The following is a 25,576-nucleotide window of genomic DNA, read 5'->3' on the forward strand; positions in this document are numbered from 1 at the left end:
AGCCCTATGTTATACTTTCTGTTCAGAAATTTTGTGGCCAGGGGTCCCTAGAAAAAACAAATGTATTCTGAGCCATCAGATTTTTAGGACTTCTCACTAAAGGGACAGCAATTGCAAATGCTTATGTTTAAATCTTTATTTCCAAACTTAGGTTCATGGTTATATTAAAAACTTCAAGCAAATGCAAAAGGAAAAAAAAATGTTTAGTAACATTTTAGATACTATAGGTATTATATATAGGGAATATGATTCAACTTGATATAACTGAATTTATGAGCTGCTTAGAGCTTTGGAGCTTTGTTGCATTAGCTTCAAATAGCTCTTAGGGAAAAGTGGATATTTGTTGGCTGCTTCCTCAGGATTCATTTCTCCTTTTGTCCAAACATTTTCTATCACAGAACTCACCCATCCCAGTACAAAGCAGCCATGTGGTTTGAGCATAGATCCCATCCCCAGGTTGGTTAAGTTCAGCAGAGTATCCTGCACCTAACCACACTGATTGGTTCAGGGAGGCACATGTATCACATTTTGACCAATGAAATGTGACTTAATAAGGAGTCCTATGACTTAATAAGGTCATAGGACTCCTTAATAAGGAGTCCTTATTAAGAGCCCTTGCTCTTCTGTGGGAGCTTTAGGGACTTGACCTGGATTACTTTTATACTTACTTGGGCACCTCTCTCCTGGCTTCAAAACCATTTATTCCAGAGGTCAGGACCTGTACTCTTTTCCAGAATACTGCCTACCCTTAGGCTAGTTGGGTTTTGCCTTCACTTACAGTGAGCTAGAAGTCTGCTGCCCCCACTCAAGGCAGCCCTTCCTAAGGACCAGACAGGGAGTTGGAGAAGCCCAGGTCCCTTGCCTCGGATGAGGATAAAACTGCACAGTGCCAACTCACACATCAACATTTTCCAGTGGGCCAGACTCAAACCATCTTTGGTGAGAACTAGCCTGCAAATATACCTGTGCTTGGGTCCACTTCTTCTCCTGCTTTCCTCACTTCCTTACGGATTCCTCTTAGGAACACTTCCTTAGTAAACCATTGACATATAAATAAATCCTTCCTTCAAGTTGTGCTTGTGGAGACTCTGTCCTAAGACATTCTTCTAAATGGAAAGGTCTGTAAAGAGATCCCAGGACTCAGAGAGGGAATATAACAAGGCCAGTCTCATCATTGTCACCATCCCAACAAAAACCTGAGAAGCCTTTTGCAAAGTCAACATCTCACACCCAGTTATTTCAGGAAAGAGGCACAGGTGGCTCAAACCTTCATCTCTACCACCTAAATCACCAAACTGCAAGTTTGGCTCAGGCTTCTCAATGTCATAACTGTTCACTGTGGTGTTGAAGAGGAAGGTGAGCTTAGATTTGTCAAATGTTTACCTGAAGAGCCCAATGTTTGGGAGATACCCAGGCTTACTGGTAGCAGTCTACTTATGGCCAGACTGCACGCTGGCCAAAGTTTGGGGATGGGTCAGAATGGCCACTCGGATTCACTTAATGGTGCTTTCACTGTTTTTGTTTTTTTACTATCTTATTTTTATTTTATTTTTTTATTTATGAGAGAGAGAGAGAGAGAGAGAGAGAGAGAGAGAGAAAGGGGCAGAGAGAGAGAGAATCTTAAGCAGGCTCCTTGCTCAGCATGGAGCCCGACAAGGGACTCAATCTTCTGACCCTGTGACCATGACCTGAGCCAAAATCAAGAGTTGGATGCTCAACCGACTGGCCACCTGGGTTCTCTTGAATGGTACTTTCACTTTGGTTTGCCTTTGAACCAGTAAGCAAGAGAAGTAAAAGGTATACATGAGATTAGGACAGAGACTAGTCACTGGCAATCAGGAGGCATATCCAGGCTTTGGGAATATCACTCTCCCCAAGGAAGGAATGAGCAAGAGAGCAGCTCTGAACTGTGGACTCACTCTCTGCCTTTTTTTTTTTCTTTTTCCATTTCAGGCTTGATGAGGGATATCCCTTCATCAAAAGTCAAGAGTCTAATACCATAAATTTTTCCTAAGCCATTGTCAGATAATTGAGTAATTGCTGCACTTATTTCTTTTTTAATTTTTTAATGTTTTTATGTTTTTTAATGTTTTTAACGTTTTGAGAGAGAGAGAGAGAGAGAGAGAGAGAGAGAGACAGCACAAGTGGGGGAGGGGCAGAGAGAGAGGGAGACACAGAATATGAAGCAGGCTCCAGGCTCCAAGCTGTCAGCACAGAGCCCGACATGGGACTTGAACTTGTGAACCGCAAGAGCGTGACCTGAACTGAAGTTGGACGCTTAACCGAATGAGCCACCCAGGCACCCCATCTGCACTCATTTCTTAATAGAGCACTGAGCCTGAGGTTTCAATGCAGCTACCCAGTTAAGGTACCATACACAGATATTTCATTTTTGAGTAAACTTCCCACTTCAGACCAACTTTGGCGACAGTAGTGATTGTTTACCTAGGGATATTTAAAGATGCCTGCATAGAAGACCATCCTGTCCTTTGCATCATCTAAAAGACGATCAGGTGGAATCAGATGATGACAAGCACTATGGTTAGGCTATAGCTATTCTCAAGCTCAAGGAAGATATAGACCCCTTTGAAAGGAAGAAGTATTCATGATTTCAGTTTGGGTTCTCCCAAATGCAGACCCTGAGGCATGAATTCAAGTGCAAGTAGTTTATTTAGGGAATAAACTTATTCCCTATATCCCCTTATTGGGGATAGAAAAGCATTACAAGGAGAGGAAGGCAGCCAATGAAAGGTGTGCTATTAATCCGGCTACTGTATTGAATGACAGGAGATATACCAACTGAATTATCCCAACTTGATGAAGGGGCTGAGGTATTAGAAACCCACTTTGTCAGTCATGGACTGAAGACTGGTTCCTGGGGTTGCTAAGTTCTTAGCATTTCCAACCTACCACCATACAGACAGGGTTCCAGAAAAAGCCCTCAAACACAGAAATGCACATATCAACAACTGAAAGTGACTGGAGCACACTGAAATAGTTTTGAGAGAACTGGAAAATGGTTATTATATACCTATGTATCCAGAAATTGAGCTAGAAGGACATAAAATTGGCCCAGGTGGAGTGACCAGGACTTTAGATCCACAACATATCCATACTGCAGGGATGTTCAGTTCTCACAGAATTCATGGTAACATATTTATTTAAATTGAAAAGAAAGTCAGCTGATGGGTCTGGTAATGGGCTTTGCTGTAAACTTACAAGTCAAATCTGCAGCACCAAGGTTTTAATGAAAATATATTTAAGGGCACTGGGTGGCTCAGTTGGTTGAGTGACTGATTCTTGGTTTTGGCTCAGGTCATGATCTCACGTTTCGTGGGTTCAAGCCCCATATCAGGCTCTGTGCTGACAGTATGGAGCCTGCTTAGGATTCTCTCTCTGCCCCTCCCCCACCCTCTCTGTCTCTCTCAAAATAAACTTAAAAAGTTTATAAGAAAATATATTTAAAGCATAAACACAAAATACCATGTGGCAGAAATAACATTGTTTGTAATTAATAAACTTATGATACAAAAATTTAGAGTTTTAAAGTAAGCTCCTATAAACAGGTTTTAAATTTTTTTAGTTTAAAAAAATGTAGAAAAGGGGCACATGGCTGGCTCAGTTGGTGGAGTATGTGACTCTTAATCTTGGGGTCATGGGTTCGAGCCCCATGTTGGGTGTAAAGATTAGTAAAATAAATAAATAAATAACCTTAAAAGAAAGGTAGAAATAAGCAAAAGAATGTTTGAAGGTCTTGGTAGCTCACTGCTAACACTACACTTCCAGAACATTTCAACAGTCAGAATTCTTGTCAGCTTGAAACCAGAAATCAACATAAGCTGGTTTAAGCAGCAAAGGGTTATTAAAGGATATTCAGTAGCAACATAATTGTGAGACAGGCTGGAGAAAGAGTCGGAAATTCCATAGCCTTGCAGCACGTCCTAAGGACACAGCAAAGCTGGGTCAGTTAGAATCCTGACACCACTGCCAAACATTACAGACGGAAGCTGATGCTACCAGTAGCATCAATGGTATAGCTCCTTTATGAACTTGCTCCTGCTGCAACTGATGTGATCTCAAGAGTGCATTCTCTGTAGGTCCCAATTCAAAGTGTGAGGTGGTTATAAGCAGAGACTCAGGCTCTCTTGCTGAATCAAAGACCAGGAAAAAAAAAAAAAGTACCCGATATACTGAGCTCTATCTAACACCTTCTGATGTTGAATAGCGAAAAAACAAAACAAAACAAAACAAAATCACAAAGATTAATATCCCCAATGCAGAGTTGTGTTTAATTTGAATTACCACTTTTTGTTTCCAAAAAAAAAAAAAACAAAAACCTCTCTGCTGATAATTTCCTTTAATCCACTGTATTATGATGTGTGTGTGGTTTTTAATTCAGTTTCTAATACATATGTTAAAATAAAAATAAAGGTCATTATTTTCTATTATTTTCTATTTCTTATGCATGAAAAATCCCATTACATGCTTTGTCATCACACGGGGTAATGACTTGGAAAATGTTTTACAATTCTGGCCTGAAACTCCAACAATAGGAAGGAAGGGAGAAATGGAAGAAAAAACGCACACATACCTCTGAAGTCTAACCTGAGTTTTGTTTGTTTCTTGTTATTCATGGTACAAATTATTAAATTCAGAAAAATGGAGGAACCATATCTTAAAGTTGGGTCAAAATGGGCATCATGGTGATACCTAAGACTGGGTAGGATGATGAATCATCTCATATTCCTGCTGGGAAGTGTGCGAATTTTGTAAAAGGACAATTTGGTAATATTGACATAAAAACTTTAAAAATCTCATTTGTTGACATTAGAGAACAGAGATCTGCAAACTTTCTGCAAAAGAGACAGACAGCAAATATTTTAGGGCTCTGTGGGCCATATGGTCTCTTTCACAACCACTCAACTTTGCCATTGTCCCTGAAGAACAGCTATAGACATATAAATCAGTAGGTGTGGCTGTTCCATAAAACTTCATTAACAAAAATATTTGGTCTGAGAGCTATAGTTTGCCAGCCACTGTTAGAAAAGTTTAATAGTAATAATACAGATGAATTGAATAGAAACAGATGAATATAGAAAAATATATATAATTAATGCAGCAGAGGAACTTACTGTTGAATAATTTTTTTAAAGTGTCCTAACCAGAAATTTGAAGGAAGAGTCACAAGTGCCCACATCTGGGCCTTTAACTTTAAATGACCTTTTGTTTTTATCATGTTTCTTCATTCTATTGGGCATTTCCTTTAGACAACATTAAAACTGCAGTGTAGTACAGTGGAGCTTGACTGCCTAGGTTCCAAAACTGGCTCTGTGATTTACTAACAAAATGACTTTGGGCAAGACAAAACCCAAAGAAACTAAAACCATGGAACATGTCCACAGGAGAGATGGAAAGCTGAGAAGACTGTGACTGCCTGATCGAGAAGTAAAGGTTGAGTATGTACCACTCCTCGCCCTCCACCTTATGATAATGACAGTATGATGAATCAGAAATACGCACATTGAGTAAATAGTAATTTGGGTTGAAGAAACCCATGTTTTACTTAATTCCACTATGGAGGAAATTCTGGAGAGAAGTTTAGAATTTAAAAGGACTTCGTACGACACAGAAAGATGGCCATGAACAACAGTACCTAAGGTGTTTATAAGTGCTCCAAAATCAAATATGCTCTAAATCTCTAAGGTGTAGTACAGCCGATTTTTCCTAATAACTTTGTTTAGTCAAAATCCAGGAAGATAATAAATTAAGACACTGCATATCTCCCTTAGTATCTATTGCTGATATAACAATTATCACAAACTTAGTGACTTAAACAACAGAACTATCGTCTCACAGACCTATAGGTCAGAAGTCTGGTATGGAGATATCTGACTGGACTGAATCAAGGTGTTGGCAGAATGTGTTCCCTGCTGGAGGCTCTGAGGGAGAATCCATTTCCTTCCCAAGATTTCAGTTTCTTGCCTTTGTGGGACCAAGGTCCCTGTTTTCCTGTTGGTTGTAAACTAAGGGCTGTGCCCAGCTAAAGATGACCATATTCCTTGGTTCATGGCCCCCTTTCTCCAACTTCAAAACCATGAGCAGTGGAACCAGTCCTTGCATACATCTCTCAGATCCACTCCCTTCCCTCCATCTTCCACTTTTAAGGACTCAAGTGATTAGAGTGGGCCCACCTGGATAATCCAGGATATTCGCCTCATCTCAAGGTCCCTAACCTTACTCACATCTGAAAAGACTCTTTTGTCATACAAGGTAACATTATCACATGTTCCAGAAATTAGGAGGTGGACATCTTTGGGGTAGAGTGGGGTTTTTTTCTGCCTAACACAACATCCTATTTGTTTTTCCTAGCCTTCCCAGTGGTATTGATATCTCAAAAATGTCAGACTGCCTTTGAATACTCTTGGATATCTGTTCCTTCTGATCTTTAAAAAAGTCTACATACAAAGGCAGACAATGACATATTTATGGATATATGCTGATCATTTATACGTACAGACTCAAATCTTGTCTTGCGAGTAAAACAACTTATTACTAATTATTGTCAAGTTACTGGTCTAGAATCTAGAAAGCGCTCTGTAAGCCTTGCTATGTAACCCAAGAGAGTCACTGAGCTTCTTTGGGACAATTTCCTTATCCATAAGATGAGAACCATGGACTTGGAAATTACTAAATTTCTTTCCAGCTCTAAAAATCTAGATCCATGCTCTGCAAAAAAGGTGGGGGGGGGGTGGTGGGAGAGTAATATAGCTTAGATATAAAAAATAATGAGAACTTTTCAAAAACAGTAAGAAAGCATTGATTTCTTTTTTCATTTTTTTACACAATACATATTTTTTGTATTAAATTTTTTTACTGTTTATTTATTTTTGAGAGAGAGAGACAAAGCCTGAGTGGGAGAGGGGCAGAGAGAGAGGGAGATAGAGAATCCAAAGCAGGTTCCAGGCCTGCACTGTCAGCACAGAGCCTGACACGGGGTTTGAACTCACAAATCAATCATGACCTGAAGTCGGATGCTTAACCAATGGAACTACCAAGGTGTCTTGGCAATACATATTTTTTAAAACAAATTTGTAATGTTTATTTATTTTTGAAAGAGAGAGAGAGAGAGAGAGAGAGACAGAATGCAAATGGGGGAGGGCAGAGAGAGAGAGGGAGACACAGAATCTGAAGTAGGCTCCAGGCTCTGAGCTGTCTGCATAGAGCCTGACGCAGGGCTTGAACCAACAAACCACAAGATCATGCCCTGAGCCAAAGATGGACGCTTAATCAACTGAACAACCCAGGCACCCCTCTACCCAATACATATTTTTAAAAAATATTTATTTATTTTTGAGAAAGAGAGCAAGTGAGAGAGAGAGAACACGAGCATGGGAAGTGCAGAGAGAGAGGGAGAGAGAGCATCCCAGGCAGGCCCCACACTGTCAGTGCAGAGCTCAAACTCCCAAAACATGAGATCATGACCTGAGCTGAAACCAAAGTTGGACACTTAACTGAGCCACCCAGTTAAGTGTGGCTTAACTACCCAATACATATTTTAACGTAATTTCAGCGTTTGCTTCCCAAAAGTAACTGAAGGTTACTCATGCTTAGTTTTTGTCAATATAATTCAAATACTTCCCTCTACCACTCCATTTATCTTCTGTACTTTCTCGTATTATTCTTCCCTCATAGCCTAACTTCAGTATTTTTCCCCAAGGATACCAATACATCAAATTTGATCTTTTTTTTTTAAGATTTTTTTAAGTAATCTGTTCACCCAACATGTAGCTCAAACTCACAACCCCAAGATCAAGAGTGGCATGCTCTATAGACTGAGCCAGCCAGGAGCCTCTAAATTTGCTCTTTCTTGCAATATAATGTCACAACAAATCTACATCAATCTATTCCTTCAGTGTGGATTATGCCATTCAGGAATGAGTTCAGGTGAAAGATTATAGACACCTAAGTCAAAGTAATGTCTGCCTTCAATATGATTTTTCAATTTTGTCATGCCAAATCCCAGTGAAAAGGAAAATATAATTTTACCTATACTGCAATCCAAGCCACTAAAGACACTAAGCTTTAAATATTAGCAAAAGTAAAAATGCAAGTGGATGCATTCAACTTAAAATAATGTTTCTTAACTTGCTTTGTGATGGTGATAACACATAGATGGCAATTTATACAAAAAAAAAGATATTAAATGGCTCAGGCATGCGCGTTCCATTTAGATTAGTCCTACTCTTTACTTGCTATTTAAATAAAGTCACCCCACACTGTACAAATTCAAACATCCTCTTAGGACAGAGTCAGAGGCTGTAGACCTTCCTACCCAAAAAGCTACCTGCTACCTAAAGGGAGGATGAACCACAGGAGGGGAGAATAGGGGCAGATTAACCATATTTAAAGCCCATATTCTCAGTGGAATAGTAACAGTCTGCTGTGCTATAGTGCTGTTTTGTATATGCAAATCAGCTCATGTGATTATTAAATAGGGGGGAAATGTTAGAATGACACAGAAGGCGGGTTGGTTCATACTTAATTTTTCCTAGCACTTTATGTCTTGTGCTACCAAGAAACAACAGCTGAATGCAAAGTACACAGCTGACTCCACCATGATCACGCCAGGCCTGGAGAAAGACAGTACCCAAATGACATCTTTCATTGTGTGGCATCCCATTCTTCCTTTGGCTTAGCTCAACCCTGTTTTCCATTTTGATAGTGCTTAGTTTGCAGTTCTCTTAGATCTTTGTGCAAAAGCCACAGAGGACATGAATCAGAGCTATCCATCTCTGGCATTGCTACATTTTGTGCAAAGTTTGCAACTGCTTGTCTACCTGCAACCTCTGATGATAACTACTGCCGGCTCGTGTTTCAATCACTCAGCAGTATCAACTCTTCCACAAACTCATTTTTCAAGCTAACTTCAACTCTTTTAAAAGGTAAACAAGTAACGACGGCTTTTATTTGTTAGGAATTGTCCCTGTTAATGCTGCAGTTCAGTAGTTCCCAAACTTTGCTTCATGTTGCAGTCACCTGGGGAGCTTTTGGGAGAGGCTGGATGCCCAGACTCTCCCTTTATTCCATTTAATTCGGTATGTCTGGGGGTGGTTCACAGGCATCAGTTTTCAAAGATCCCCAGGTGATTTCAATGAGAGCAGTCAGGGAACTATTACTCATCAGGTCAAGTTTTGAGTGGTCCTTCCCAGATCTATGTTTTCCTTAAGCTCTGTTACATTGAGAACTATTTTTTTTTCTCATGTTTATTTACTTTTGTAAGAGACAGCATGCGATTGGGAGAGGGGCAGGAGTGGGGGGAGAGACACAGAATCCCAAGCAGGCTCCAGGCTCTGAGCTGTCAGCACAGCACAGTGCAGGGCTGGAATTCACAAATCATGAGATCATGACCTGAGCAGAAGCTGGACACTTAACTGACTGAGCCACCCAGGCGCCCCCAGTGAGCTATTTTTTAAAAGGTAGTATTTACAGGAATATAATTACTATATTATTATACTATACTATATATATATACTATACTATATACTATATATATAAAATTATAATTTAAAATGTAGTGTTTATAGGAATATAATTATAGTACACTGTAACTAAAATGTTTCTATTACTATTTGGGTTTCCAAAATAAAAATAATGTAAAGAATGCATAAAAGCATACATAAGTATTTTATTAACGTATATTATCCTTCATGAAGGCAAATAGTGAACCTCCTGAGATACACTGATTCGCCACTGGACCTTTAAGGTGAAGTGACTGCCATTTTCAGAGTGACCAGTACGTTCTGTAGCCTCACCACTAGCTGGTAAGCAACAAGTGTTACATGTACACAGTTTTACAGACTGGACCATCCACTTTATTACCTAGCAGTCCTGGGTTTTCCTGGGTCTCCTTACACTTGCCATCCTTTCACTTCACCAACCACTGTCACAGTGCAGTCCACGATATGCTGTCTGCCCCACTGTCTTTCTTAACCATTATTTCTGAATGATCCTTATTCTGCTTTCCTATTCCTTCTGCCATAAATCAGATATTCACACCTGGATTCTTGTTAGCCTTCTTATCCTTAGTTCCTACCACCACTAAATAAATAATGTCAGATTAATTTTCCTAAAGTGTATTTGTACTTTTTTTCAAGCCCCAGTTTAAGTCTTATGCTGTTCATAAAACCTTCCAAGATTCCGGGGTGCCTGGGTGGCTCAGTCAGTCAGTTGAGCATCCAACTTCGCTCGGGGTCATGAACTTGCAGATCTTGAGTTCAAGCCCTGCATTGGGCTCTGTGCTGACAGCTCCTTCTCTCCTTCTCTCTCTGTTGCTCCCCCACTTTCTCTCTCTCTCTCAAAAATAAAGATTAAAAAATTAAAAAAAAAAAAAAAACCTTCCAAGATTCCAATACATATCCCTCTTCCTCAAGCACTTAAAATGTGTAGCCCTTCAGTTTGGCCAATCAGAAAAAAGGGCAGTGAACAAACTATGGTAGGAGAACAAGCTTCAGGACTGAAAGGTTATGTGATGTATATCCTTGAGTAATAATAACTAATATTTATTAAGTGCTTTATTTTATGCCAAGTTTTATAAGAATTACTTTTACTCCCCCAACAATGTGATGAGGTAAGTAACATCTTCTCAATTTTACAGTTGGGGAAACTGAGGTAAAGTTATGCAATCCACTTGGTTACACAGTATCAAAATCTAGACAGGCTAGTTCTGGGTCAGTCCTCTTAATCATGAACCTGTACTGCTTCTCAATTAACAAGTCAATTGTATATGATTTTTTCCTCCATCCCTTAACAAATGGGAGTTTAAAATGTCTGTCTTAATAACTTAGAAGACAAAAAAAGAAATATGGGTAACCCTTTGTAATCTATAGTGTTAAATGAGCTAATACTTCAACATCAATTATCTTTCCTTAAATTTGGAATATTTATTGTTTTTCCATGTACTAATTGTTTCAGGTTTATAATTAAAGCTCTGTACCTATTCAGTAGTTTACTTGTAAGGAGAGACCATGATTTATGTCCTTTTCTGTCTTGGAAAATCCTAGAATGATCTATTCAACATATATTACTGATTAGTTGACACTTTTGGAACTCAGGAATGTAAATTAATAAAAAATAAAAGTAAATAAAAGTTCATATCGCATTAGGTTAAAAGTAGTATTTTCCATGGGCCATTCACAGGAAAGTGCAAATTTAGTATCCTCAGATCCTAGTATGAGTCTGATTCTTCAGGTTAACAAAAGAATACAGAATACAAAGGGAGATGAGTTATGTCCTGATTCTGCTTCCAGAGAGACCCATTTTATACACATTGGTTTCTACTAACAAAAAGTAACTCCCAGGATGTCAGATGTCTAGGGATACTCCTTTCTCTTTTTGGTCCTGTTCTTGATTAATCTTATCTGTTGTTCTGGATACAGGCGACTGGATTACTAACAAGAGGGAGGCTCATGATTGGGCTGGGAGATATAAAAAATCTTAGGTTAGCCTTTTTTTTTTTTAATGTTTATTTATTTATTTTTGAGAGAGAGAGAGAGAGAGAGAGAGAGAATGAATGAGTGGGAGGGGAGAGGAGCAGAGAGAGAAGGAGAGAGAAAATCCCAAGCAGGTTCTGCACCATCAGCATCAGCGGAGAGCCTGATGTAGGGCTCGGGCTCATGAACCATGAGATCATGACCTGAGCCAAAATCAAGAGTCGGTCGATTAACTGACTAAGCCACCCAGGCGTGCCTATAAGCTAGTCTTAAATGAACTACATATGAAAGCAAAACGTAGTTTTCTCCTTAAGGTTTAGATTCAGGACTAATGGAATAAAACGAGTATCTATTCCAGCATACTTTGGTTGACTCTTTTTAACAGTAATAGAGTATCATTTAAACGAGTAGCACTTTGAGAGGTTTTGATCGAAATTAAAGGTCTCATTGTACACCTTGGTTTTTCAGTTGTCAGATGTTTATATTTATCCTTTTCCCCTGATGGGACTTAATTTTCCTTCATGAGGTGTTGAACTCTCTCCATATAATCCCAAGGTCATCCGGATATAATTCCTTTTTTTTTTTTTTTTTGGTCTTACTAACTGGACTTTTTATCCATAGGCTTTCTCTCAGCATTTGTGACCCTTATGGACTACAGAAAATACAGCATTTTTAAGACCCGTGTAAAAAAAGTTTCAAACCAAAGTGATGCTACATAAACACTACACATCTGCTATTTATCTGGCATATTAATTTACTGGAAACCACACAGGGTCATAAAGTTGTAATGTATTTATGATAAAATTAATTGTTACTATATAATGTTAATAAACATTTTCAAACATAAGCACTCTAAGAGGTGAAAAACTTACAGTTTATTCATTTTAAAAATATAGCAAAATTATTTTTTTTTAATTCTTTACTAATGATACCTCATTTATCACTAATCAGCATTGTTTTTCATTATTTCAATGTCTAACGTTTGCAAATCACACAATACCTCCATGTTTTCATGTATGGAAGATACTTTCATTTTCCCCCCTAAAAATAATGGGACACTCATCACCTAATTCCTGACTATCTGGAGTTTCAAACAGGCCAGAATACCTTTCAGTATATAAAATAGTAACCATTTGGGAGTGATCTGTAGGTAATTGTGTGGGTATGCCGTAATGAAAACAGATGCTTCACTTTTCAGAAGAAAAAGGCTGCAACTGCAAGTGATTTCAAATCCACAATACTTCAGTTAAGAAATCACAAACTAAAACCATTTAGAAATTTTGTAAAAATAGCTTTCGTCGGTATTTTGTATATAGATTCTTTTCTAACCTCAAGTTATAAGTTACAGTAAAATAGTAGTGACGTTTTCTAGTAATATATGGCGATACCCAAAATACCTGTGACAGGATATACGCAAACTGAGATCCAGGTAAGTTGCTGTTACTTGGGCAAGGACGACCGCATAATTCGTTAGCAGAGACAAGTCTAAAACCCAATCCGGTGCTTATGCTTATGCTTCCTGAATCCGTCTTTTCGCAAGCAGTGGCAGATCTGCCTCATATTTACTAATTTCACCCTGAGGACACAGAGACCTTGTGGCACGGTAATAGGGAGGCGGTTTTCGGAGGCTCACACATCTTTGTACTCGGTTTCTTAAATAAATTAGTAACAATGCCTTCACGTTGGAGCACTTTCAGAGGGAAATGTAGAATGCGCGAACATGCTTTTTACTGTAGTGTCCTCCAGAAATGTATACTATATGGTCACAACGTGCACAATTTTGTCCTGGGCCACTGAACCTCTAAAAGATTAATTTTCGGCCCGTGTGGCAGAAAACTAGGGATCGTTCCAGTTCCCTGCACCTACATTTCATACAAGAACACATTCATCTCTCTACTTGTGATGAAAACACCTTATTTCGTTTTCTCCCGCCTTCCCTGTCTTCTCTCAACATTCTCCCTCAGTGACTTCTACTACTTGCCTTTCACTCCACTAGAAAACTCGCTCTCCCACCTTCTCCCTCCTACCCCACCTTCAAGAAACTTCTTCCTTTCTTCCGCCTGCTGCTCGTTTTTGCCACTCTTGGTTCCGGAGATCGCCGACCGGAAAAACTGCGGAACACACCACGCAGGCGCACTAACTCGCTACCGCTTTGACTCTCAAGTGTGGTTGGCCGGTTTCTTTAAATTTCCGATCCTCTTAACCTGCTGGGCTGTACCTCTCGCGATATTTGCTTCCGCCACTCGGCGGGAGCCGCTGCCGGTCCCTGGCGGGCCTTTTTAGCTCCTCTTGTCCCCTTTGCTGGTGTGTTGCTCAGAGCGGCCGGGCCGAGCATCATGACGTCCGCCTTGGAGAACTACATCAACCGTATCCTTGGGCCGTCTGCCACTGCTACCAGCCGGGGCACGGCGAAGCCCGCGTTCGCACTTGGGAGGGCTGGTGCTGGAGAGATCGGGGGTCGGGACCGGCGGGCGGTTGGGATGTCCGGCCCCTGCGCGGCCTGGGCTGCGGGTGAGGGGCTTAAGGACCTGGGACCCGCTAATCCCGCTCCTGGGGCTAGAGCCTGCCGGTCCTGGGGGCCCAGGGCGCCTTTTAATTTTCACCTAAAACCGAAATATTCCTAACTGTCTCTATAGAAACGCCTGTCTCTATAGTAATCAGCCATCTGTTCTCCACGCTACTTCCCTAGAGGCCTATACGTTCACATTTGGGGAGAAGGGTCTTGTAAATCCTTGAATTTACTTTATTCATTGGCTTTGCTCATTGTTCGAAGATACCAGAAACTTTAAAGATGGTGCGCAGATTGAGTTTCTGCCCCTTTACCACTTAAAGTCTCAACTTCTTTGTAGATAGAATGACAATAACGCTCGTTGTTGTAATTGCTCTCCACGAAGGGCAAATAACTTCTAAAACCCCATGTGAAGTCTTAATGTACCCTATATAGGTGTTACCATTTTAAAATCTCAGGACAGAAACACTACATTGCTCTCCTGTACAAATTTGGGACAAAAGTGAAATACTAAAGCCTTAATAATGCAAGCATACTGGCACCTTGTGACACTGATTATAGCTTCTTTTTTGAGTTCCAGAGGCCAGGTCCTAGAATAAAGTGTCTTAACACGTTTGAAAAGAGTCAACGTTGATTAATTTAGCACTGATTGAATTTTCCTTTTAGAGATCAAGGAACAGGTTGAGGAATGGGGGAAATGTCTTGCTCAAAGTCCAACTGGCAACATTCCCCAGTGAAAAAGAGTACCAAACATCTCAACTGTTTTGAGATGGGAAACAACTGATCACAAACAGAAAGGGATTCTCTTTTTCCTGTTTTAATTGTGTAATTTAATTGAGGAAGTTATAAATACTTAAAGTTATCTTGTGAATGTAGTGGCTGTGTTGAATAGTTGTATCTTAATTCCGTCCACCTTTTTCCTACTAATTAAAACCATTTCTTTACCAGATTCTAACATTTTTATTTTCATTCCCTGAGAATGCTTTCCTTGATTCAGTTATCAGGAACTGTTGCAGTTATTACTTCTGATGGGAGAATGATTGTGGTAAGTGTTTAGCATATTCATCCTTTCCTTGTAAGCTTCTTGCTTGTAAAGTTTTAAGTCAAACTTCTGATCTCTAATGCCTAAGCATCACAGTACACCTGCATTGCAGTTTTGTTATGATTCACCTCTTTATCATAAATAGCTGCTGATCCATATTTTTTTCACTAATAAACGTTGGGTGTAATTTATATACAAAGCTTCTAGGAACCAAGATGAATAACAGATTCTGTCCTCGGAGAGCTTCGAGAATAGTCTTCAGACATCTGCCTGTATTTTATATTTATCTTCCTCTAACATGTTTTATTTCCTTCCCCCATTCAATGCTCTGACATCGCCGACATGAATCATAGGCTTTCTTTTGAAATTTTGTGTATGCCTCTTAGAAACTTCTTTATGATGTAGATACTACATATATAGAACAATGAATATTTTAAGGCTTGTATGGTTGTTAATATATTTTTAATATTTGTAGGTTGCATGACCTCTGTTTTCTGTAGGATAAATTATAATTGACTCTTTTATATCATTTTATTTGACCTTTTATCACAGTATCCCCTTTATAATTCCAGAAAATTCTTGGATTCTCTCCTTGATCTGTTTCTTGATCTGAGGAATTTATCTCATGATCTTTGGCTACTTAATTATTTCTTCACTTATAATTCATACATTGTTTTAAAAAAAAGTTTTAAAGCTGCTAACTTTCTCTGTTTTCTTTACAAAAAATTTTTTTAACGTTTATTTATTTTTGAGACAGAGAGAGACAGAGCGTGAATGGGGGAGGGTCAGAGAGAGAGGGAGACACAGAATCTGAAACAGGCCCCAGGCTCTGAGCTGTCAGCACAGAGCCCAACGTGGGGCTCAAACTCAGACTGTGAGATCATGACCCGAGCTGAAGTCGGACGCTCAACGGACTGAGCCACCCAGGCGCCCCCTCTGTTTTCTAATTGTATCTAATTCATGTAATTTAATCTCTTATTTTTCCATTTTGCAATTGGGTCTTTGTTTTCTTTTTAATCCTTGTGATTTTTCCAAGTGAGTCCCTAAGTGATTTATCAAAGTGTTAAACTTAGCCATTTATTTAAATGTATATCATGTGCCAGGCACTTTACATCTAAATCTTCAATACAGCTCTGTAGAAGTATCCCTGAATTCTTGGTTAGGAACCAGGTTCAGAAAAAGTGAGTCACTTTCCTAGAGTCACTTGGATAATAAGTGGCAGAACCAAACTGAGATTTAAATTCAATTTGACTCTTAAAAAAAAAAAAAGGCCATTTGCCTTGTTTCCTTCTTTAAAAAAATTTTTTTAAGTTTATTTATTTATTTTGAGAGAGGCAGAGTCAGCGTGAGTAGGGAGGAGCAGAAATGGAGAGAGAGAGAATCTCACGTGTGCTCCCCACCATCAGCACACGGCCTGATGCCCACCTAGAACTCACTAAACTGTGAGATCATGACCCCAGCCTAAATCCAGAGTCAAGATGCTTAACCCACTGAGCCACCCAGGCGCCCCTGCCTTGCTTCCTTCTTAACTGACTGAGCCACCCAGGCAGCCCTGCCTTGCTTCCTTCTTAAGAAAACAATCTTTTTGTTTTTTAGGCACCCCATTGTATGTTGTCAATAAGGACAGTTTGAAACATTTTTATCTCATCTTGACACTTCAAGAAATCTTTTGCTATTAAATATTTGCAAATAGTTTTTTTTATTAAAAAAAAACAATAATACCTCAAGTTTAATTTTTCCTGTTTCTGTTAATGGGATAGCTAAGTTTGAGAAATATTTTAATTTTATAGAAGAAGGAAAGTTAGGGGCACCTGGGTGGCTCAGTTGGTTAAGCTTCCAACTTCGGCGCAGATCATGATCTTACAGCTGGTGGGTTTGAGCCCTGCATCGGGCTCTTTGCTGACAGCTCAGAGCCTAGAGCCTGCTTCAGATTTTGTCTCCCTCTCCCTCTGCCTCTATTCCGCTTGCTCTGACTCTCTCTTTCTCAAAAAAAATAAATAAATAAACACTAAAAAATTTTTAAAAAGGAAAAGAGCATTTTGAAAATTTAGTAATTTTGAAAACTTAGTAATTTTGTATTTTTTTGACCCTGGCTCACTTGATAGAATGCTTACATGTAAAATGAAGTCAAGAGGCTATGTCTCGGTGTGGTAACAACTATATACTAATTAGTTTAGTAAATACTCCAGATTTTCTTTCTCATCCAAATTCTAGGTTATCATTTTCTCTTGTTATATTCTGATTTTACATATTTTGATTTTCAAAACATGAAACAGTTTAATAGCTTGAGAGAATTAACCAACCAAAACAACTGTAAGTTGACATTTCTTCAGAAACTTGAAAAGCATCTGAGTGACTGTGTTGTGCTAGATCCGTATCTTCCTTTATTCAAAACCAGGATTCTTCCATAAAATTTTCTCTGAATATTTCTTTCAAGTTCTGCTTCTACTAATTACAATCCTATTTGTATTTACCTTACCGGGTTTGGGGAAGATTAAATAAATACATGTGAGGCCCATAGAACACTGGCAGATAGGAAGTACTCCTTAAGCATTAGCTGTCACCACCAGTCGAAGTTTGTATATATTTATGGGACTGATTTGAATCTCTGAAGAATGGTAAATTCTATTTGCTTGTTCATAGTAGTATAATATAGTAGTTCAGTGGCATGGCCCTGAAGGTAGCTTTTTGTGGTTCAACTCCTAACTCTGCTGCTTTCTACCCATGAAACCTTGAGAGATGACTTAACCTCTCTGTGCCTCAATGTTTCTTCTCTAAAGTGGGAATAACTATGGTATCTACCTCAAAGGATTAAAATTATTTGAGATACTGTGTATAGTGTGTTTAGCACAGGCCTCCTACTAGTATGTAGAACGAAGTGATACTGTTCTGTTACCAGCTATGGTTGCTATGTATATGCTTCTTCGTCTTGTATATTTATATAGTTTTCCCTTGTATTTTATTTGTGATAGTCTATGTCTAATGTTAGCTCCTACACTACATGGGCTTTTAGGCTACTTCCTTATTGGTACATGGGTGTTCTTTGTAACTCTGGACAACTCTGCACACTAGTCTCATGTGTGGTGTGGTTTTTCCTGTCTTAAAAAACCCAGAGGTAAGTTTTGTGCCCCAGGGTACTGTTGGTTATAAAGAAGTGTTCTATTTTCAGTGGGTAAATGAATACTTCTGTTAGTGTCCCTGGAACTAAAATTTTTGTGTCATTTAATGTCTATATTCAGGTAAACTAGAATATTTATCTTTTTCTTTTGAATGTTTTCTTTACAGGGAACACTGAAAGGTTTTGACCAGACCATTAATTTGATTTTGGATGAAAGCCATGAACGAGTATTCAGCTCTTCGCAGGGAGTAGAACAGGTGGTGCTAGGGCTATACATCGTAAGAGGTGACAATGTGTAAGTAACAGGTCTTCTTTTTAAGGGCAGGTCAAATCTGCTATAGGTGTACTACCTTGCTGTATGGAGAAGAGGTTTTTATCTACTGAGATTGGTCATATTTATGATAGTTAAGTGGCCTAGATAGGATCCAGAAAGGGCCCTGCCTTACACTGAATACTTCATTAGAGAGCCTTCTTAAAATGTTCTTCCAAAATAATCCTAATTTTAGAGAAATATAAATATACTTCTAGGGTCCAAGGCTAGGGTTTGAAAGTGCCTTTGAAACCTCTTGTGTGAACAGTTTTAAATAATTCATGCTCTATAACTGATGAATTTATGAGTAAGTACTTATCCATTATTTTTTTCTTTAAATATTTTAGTACAATAAGATGCCCCATGTTTATGCTCTAGCGTCAGTTAACTGAAAATACACTTTAGTGGTAGCAATTTAAGAAAATCTGCAACAGTATAAAGCAATACTGTGCAGTAGAACTTGTGGCAGTGATGGAAATGTAGGTCTGCATTGTCCACTGTCCTAAGGTACTAGTCAGGTGTGGCCATTGAGTACTTGAAAACTGGTGTGATGGGAATTGAATTTTAAATTTTACTTCATTTAATTACTTTTAATAGTCACATGTGGCTAGTAGCTATTGTATTAGTGTAGTTATAGAGGCTATAAGATTGTTGAATCCATTTTCTAGTGAGTATAGAATTAAAACATGGTTGGAAGGCAGCAAAAGATGTATTACACATTGTTTTGGAAGACAAATAGGATATCGAATATAGACAATAGGATATAGATGAAGGAATACTTTATTCATTTAAATTATCTTAAGAAAATCACCTTTGGATGGATAAATTATTTGATCTTTAATCAAAATTGGGGAGTTTACAAAATATTCTCAAGAGGTGACTTTTAGGTGTGAGGTTATAAAATGAACTATAAAATACGAGAGAAAGGCAGAGTATTTGGTGGGGACCAGGTTCCCTGATGAGAATAATAATGATTATTTTACATTGGATCTCTGCCTAATAATTGATTTTAAGAAGCTTTCTCCTACTTTGATTTAAAAAAAAATTAAAAATAAAACTTTTGGACTTCATTTTTAAAAAAATTTAAACTTTGGCGTAGACTCAGTGGTGTGCTAGAGCCAGCTTGATTGGCTCATGGAGGCAGATTGTTATATTTTCAGGAATTTTGCAAGCTGGTCGATGTCTTGGTGGTAGCTTGAAATTGACCATAGTGGGAGTATTTGCACTAAGGATGTGAGTAAACACTGCAGGTCTGCCTCCCTCTTTTCCTTTGGAGAGCCAGTTTTAAAACCTGTACCAGTACTCCACTGTCTTCCTTAAGGATTTCAAATGATACTAAAATTTTTAAGGTGGAATTGAGATCTTTGATTTGTTTTATATTGAGAAAACAATATTTATTTTAACCAGAGTTTGGTACTTCTCATTTATCAGAGAGCTAAAGGCTATATAGAGTTTAAAGCAAAATTGGGCAAATTCTCTATTACTTGTATTCACTAATAGATGCTACTCTTATGAAAGCCAAACTAATTTAAACAACCAATTTTTTTGTGGAATAATGTTTCATATATGTCCTGTGGTCTGGATATAACAACAACTGTATCCAGCTGGAGAGCCATGGCTTGGTGCTTAGCATGGTATTAACGTTTTCATTATAGATGTTATGGTAGTGATTCCTTGAATCAAGGAAAGTTTTGCTGGCTTTAACCCTAGCCAATCACATCAAAAAATCATGTGTTAAGTTACCTGAGTACCCATTGCTACTATTATCTTTGTGTCTTTTTTTTTTTTTTTTTTAATGTTTGTTTGTTTTTTAGAGAGAGAGACAGAGCATGAGTGGGGAAAGGGCAGAGAGAGGGAGACACACAACCTGAAGCAGGCTCCAAGCTCTGAGCTGTCAGCACATAGCCTGACGTGAGGCTTAAACTCACAGACTGTGAGATTATGACCTGAGCTGAAGTTGGACACTTAACTGACTGAGCCACTGAGGCTTCCCAAGAACTGTACATTTTGGTCTTGGATTTAAATTGAGCAAACTGAGAAATCTTGAAACAAATTAATGGGTATTATGTATACTCTGATGGATTTAGTTCATTAAAGTTACTCAAAGAATAGACACTTATTTGCTTATTTAGTAGTGATTTTGTGATCAACCCTAACACAGTCCCTGGGTTGAATTGAAATCATAGGATTGGAAGTTTTGGGATTTTGATTTTTTTTTTTTTAATGTTTATTTTTGAGAGAGAGCAAGAGAGATGAAGCATGAGTGGGGGAGGGACAGAGAGAGGGAGACAATGAATCCAAAGCAGGCTCCAGGCTCTGAGCTGTCAGCACAGAGCCTGATGTGGGGCTTGAATTCACGAGGTGTGAAATCATGACCTGAGCCTAAGTCAGATGCTTAACCGACTGAGCTACCCAGTTGCCCCAGTTTTAGGGTTTTGTACCATATCTATCTGATATGTGCCTTTTTTCTTTGAAGACTCATGATCCAATCACACTGTATACAATCTGTCTTAATAATTGGTTCCTACAATAATGTTGCCTTCAAATTACTTCTTGAGTTTTGTGACTTAAATTGCAATTCACTACTTCATGAAAACGGTATATGCTTGTCACCTTAAGTAGTTTTTACTGTGTCCTTTCAGTTTTATTTACAAGTGAGATTATTTTAACTGATTTTTTTTCTCCTTAAATAACTACAGTGCAGTCATTGGAGAAATTGATGAAGAGACAGATTCTGCGCTTGATTTGGGGAATATTCGAGCAGAACCTCTAAACTCTGTAGCACACTGAGGAAAAACTACATACATTGGACACCTGTAAATCTTTGTATAGAAACTGATTATTCTGAGGATGATGTATGGAATTTTTATGAATGTGTAATTGTGGACTTTTGACTCCATATATTGATTCATTGTAGTATGATATGTAAATTAAAATATTTCTACGTTTCCTTGAAAATTTTTTATTTTTTTTATTTATTTATTTTTTTGCCTAAATCAGGTTTGGTAGCTTAGCTTTATTTTTCTCTTAAATAGTATGAAAATCTAATGTGTACTGTGAGAACTTTTGGAAAAAATATTTTGGTATTTTAATATTTATAGAAAACTAGTTAAAAAGAAATTTGTGTGTTATGTTAAATCAAGCATCCGAATACCATCAATGGTGCAAGATACATGTGTTTCCAATTTTTAAGAAAGTCACAGAAAGGTAAGTCATGTGTCATGTTGTCTGAACCATCCCCATTTATCACACTGCCCTGGTGGTTCATTGTTCTCTAGCATTTTAGAAGCCTGGGTAAAAAATGTGTTTGGTTAAGAAAAGGAAAAATGCTAATAACAAAGTTGATATTATCTGAAAAAAGAATGATTCCTTATAGTCTTAAAAGCCATCTTAGTTTTTAATCTTAAAAATTGGAGAATTTTTAGTATTAACAGTTTTTTGTTGTTTATAAATGTGAGTAAATAAACCTTATGTTTGTATTGAGGCAGTGCTCGCTATTATTGTCAAGAACTTCCATGACTCCTTGGTTCCATAAACCTATTTTCAAAAGACGTAAACCTGGTTTCTCAGAGCAATAATCAACAGAATAGGTTGATTGTGTGAGTGAATCAATTAAGTAGATAATGTCCCTCATCTACAAATAGGCTGTTTTCTAAAACCCCTTGTACAGTTCACTGGACTTTTTAAAAAATATATATTTATTTTTTTGAGAGAGTGCACAAGCAGGAGGGACAGAGAAAGAATGGGACAGAGGATCCAAAGCAGGCTCCATGCTGACAGCAGCGAGCCCAGTGTTGGGCTCAAACTCAAGAACTGTGAGATCATGACCTGAGCTGAAGTTGGGCACTCAACCAGCTAAGCCATCCAGGCACCCCAGTTGACTGTGGACTTTTTAAAGAATTCATAGAAACAATGTTAAAATACTGTTGAGATCTCTGACTGGTCCACAGGAATTCTCATCAGTTCCCTGAGGGCCAGAGTCTGTAACTTTGTGGTGAGTAGAAAATAGAAAAATATTTACATTCTTGTAATTCAAACAAAAAATTAAAATAGTTTTTCTTTTTTAAAAAATGAAAGTGTTTAAGGGTTGGCAAGTGTTACGGTTGGCATTTTTGTAAAAATGCAGATAGCAAATATTTTAAGCTTTGAGGGCCATATGGTCTCCGTCACAACTCCTCAATTCTGTTCTGTCATGAAAACAACCATAGGTAATACATAAATGAAGAGTTGTGGCTGTATTCCAGTAAACTTCATTTATAATAACAGGTGGCAGGCTGGATTTGGCCTGTAGGCCATAGTTTGCTGACCCTTGGCTGAAAATAATACAAGCTCAATAAGAAAAGATGAGGGCTAATTTGTTTAAAATCTGAAAAGAGCTTCTGGAATAGATCCTTTTTGAGTTTAGAGGTAGATTTCATTTGTACTTTTAATATTTAACTCTCTACTTGCCAGATACGATAGTTTTTTGGTGCAAAAAGAAAACATTTTACAGAGGAAAGTATCTTCACTCTTTCACAGAAACAAGACTTACAAGGAGATCTGTTGAGATAGTTTTGTTTACTGGTCGTCAAGGCACCGTCACCCAGCATATCTTGGTTGATGTTCTGATCTGCCTCAGGATTAGAGGAAGTTTAGCTAGTATTGGCTATCATAAGTATTTTGCTTTTAGGGGTGCCTGAGTGGCTCAGTCAGTTAAGCGCCTGATTCTTGATTTCGGCTCCAATCATGATCTCACAGTTCATGTGTTCAAGCCCCACCTCAGGCACTGTGCTGACAGCACAGAACCTGCTTGGGATTGTCTCTCTCCCTCTCTCTCTGTGCCCATTCCCCCAAGTGTGCCCACAAGCTCACTCTCTCTTGAATAAATAAAACTTAAAAAAACATTTTCTTTTTGTAGTATAAAGTTATATAATTAATAAAATGAAAATAATGCAAAGTGAGTAAAACAGGTAATTTAGGGACTATAAACCAAATGTGCTATTTAAGTAAATGATGGTATTTTAAATGGGTAAACTATTTCCAAAAATCAAATAAGGAATACAGATATTTGCTAAGTGAAATGTATTCTAACAGTACTAATGAAGTTCAAGTCAGATACTTTGTCAACATACTTGATATAATACAAACCACACACAAAGTAGTAAACAAATCCTAGTCCCCCCCACCCTCCCTCACAGTAATGAGGGATTGATGTCAAAAAAATCATTCCCCAAATATGACTTGGATATTTTTGTGAATAGTAGGGAAAGCAAACCAAATGAAATGCACACCAAATGATATAAGCAATTCTTGGGGTGCCTGGGTGGCTCAGTCCCACTTCGGCTCAGGTCATGATCTCATGGCTCGTGATTTTGAACCCTGCGTTGGGCTCTGTGCTGACAGCTCAGAGCCTGGAGCCTGCCTCAGATTCTCTGTCTCCTCTGTAAGCCCCTCCCCTGCTCACGCTGTCTCTCCTTCAAAATAAATTAAAACAAAATTTTTTTAAGAACAAAACAAAAAAACAAATGGTATAAGCAATTCTTTATTTCTGGGTGCACATGGTAGGGTTTTTTGGTGCTCTTAACCAGTTCAATTTGGATTTTTTTTTTTTTTTTTTGCATGAGCACTGTAAAGGAACCACAACCATGAGTGGCAACTTGATTCTTACGCAGTGTCAAGTGTTTATGTTTTTTAATGAGACTTTTATTCTGCAATCACTTTTCTTATTTATAAAGAGCCTCAAATAAATTTTAACCTATAATTAGCTCTGTGCTCTGTGATTCTGGCACTAAGTCTAGCTTAATGAATCAAATAAATTTGTCTTGGCAAGATATTTCACTAAACTTTTTTGTAAAGGGCAATTAACTGCAAAAGGACTTAATTTGTTTCTTTTTAACTGAAAAACCAGCTAAAGCAATAGTTTAGAACACTGCTTTTAGGCTAATGTACTTTGCTAAATCAAATGGCCTTACATGCTGACAGTTTTAGCTTCAATATTACAAACCTTGATACCAGAAGAATAAGAGATAAAGATAAGCTTTATTAATATATGCTTTACGTAAATATATTGTTTAACACCTTTATAAAATCATTCAGAATTTTTAACCTGATGTGAGATATGATAAAAACTTTTTAAGTAGTATTTAATAATAAATGTAGGCTCTCCATGTCAACATGTTTCTCAGACATGTAACAAAGGATTCACCACGTGGATGAGCAAGTATAATGTCTTCACAATGGCATGTCAACCTGCCTGGGTACCACCCAGAATTATAGAGCAATCTTTAACCGGCCATACAGTGTAATTTAGGCCTTCACCTTCAAAATTTAGTAGGTTAAGTGCATATCATGTGTTGGGCATGATGCTAAATGCTTACAACAGAGACCATTTTACACATGGGTAATTTGATGCTCAGCAGGGTTAAGTGCCTTATGAGAGGTCACACTTATGAGTAACAGGGCTTGAATTTGATCAGGTCTTCGTATTTTTATAAACTGCCTGTGAGTAGAAAGTATAATATCAAATTCCTGAGGCCTGACTGAAAGAAATATTTAGATGATCTAAGGCAATTTGCAAAGCTGTGTTATGGGTCATTTTCAAATTACCTGAATTGCTTTAAATACTATCAGGTCCCACTCAACTGATACGGTTCAGTAGATCTGAAATGATGCAAAAAGTAATAATAAATAGCTAAGTAAGGAAAGTGTGGCAGAATTATTAAAAGACCTATTATATGCCTTGATGAGTCCCTAATTATGCTTCAAAATCCTTACCTTTAAGACATGGATAACAATATGGATCTTTGGGCATTGTGACAAATAAAATTAGATTCCCTTTACAAAATTTGATTTGATTTATGGGATTTACAGTAAACAGCTTATTGTAGGTATTCAAAGGCCAAACTGGAAATGGCAGTCTTGCACCTTTGGTTTTCAGAGTCCCACTGGCTACCATATCTCTATGTAAGAGACTGGAGTATTTATATTATGATGATTTAAGGTGAAGTGGAAGGTATGTGTAGTAAGTTTATATTATTTAACAAATATACAGTATAAATAAATTTGTTTTATGGCAGTCATATACACTTGATTGATGGGGTTTAAATGAAAACATAAGTTTTTCACATAT

At 38.0% G+C, this 25,576-nt stretch overlaps 1 protein-coding gene and 1 long non-coding RNA gene across 2 annotated transcripts in view; one reads left to right on the forward strand and one right to left on the reverse strand.

Moving 5' to 3' along the window:
• Positions 1 to 13,598, reverse strand: part of LOC125160606 (uncharacterized) — a 101,383-nt gene extending 87,785 nt beyond the window's left edge. Inside the window, exon 1 of the long non-coding RNA XR_007150296.1 lies at positions 13,522 to 13,598. This is a non-coding gene — a long non-coding RNA (uncharacterized LOC125160606). The remainder of the gene's footprint in view (positions 1 to 13,521) is intronic.
• Positions 13,599 to 13,706: 108 nt separating this feature from the next.
• Positions 13,707 to 21,951, forward strand: LSM8 (LSM8 homolog, U6 small nuclear RNA associated). The gene is made up of 4 exons (XM_047849709.1): positions 13,707 to 13,856; positions 15,003 to 15,043; positions 18,326 to 18,453; positions 21,168 to 21,951. Exons 1-4 carry the CDS (start codon positions 13,826 to 13,828, stop codon positions 21,256 to 21,258), a joined length of 291 nt encoding a protein of 96 aa, XP_047705665.1. The 5' UTR covers positions 13,707 to 13,825; the 3' UTR covers positions 21,259 to 21,951.
• The last annotated feature ends 3,625 nt before the right edge of the window (positions 21,952 to 25,576 follow it).

The sequence above is a fragment of the Prionailurus viverrinus genome, chromosome A2, assembly GCF_022837055.1.
Source record: "Prionailurus viverrinus isolate Anna chromosome A2, UM_Priviv_1.0, whole genome shotgun sequence".
NCBI classification, from domain to species: domain Eukaryota; kingdom Metazoa; phylum Chordata; class Mammalia; order Carnivora; family Felidae; genus Prionailurus; species Prionailurus viverrinus.

Coding starts and splice junctions, on each gene's coding strand:
- LSM8 (XM_047849709.1), top strand. CDS start 13,826: ATGACGTCCGCCTTGGAGAACTACATCAACC. Junction 13,857..15,002: donor CTTGGAGAACTACATCAACC/GTATCCTTGGGC, acceptor TTCAGTTATCAG/GAACTGTTGCAGTTATTACT. Junction 18,454..21,167: donor ATCGTAAGAGGTGACAATGT/GTAAGTAACAGG, acceptor AAATAACTACAG/TGCAGTCATTGGAGAAATTG.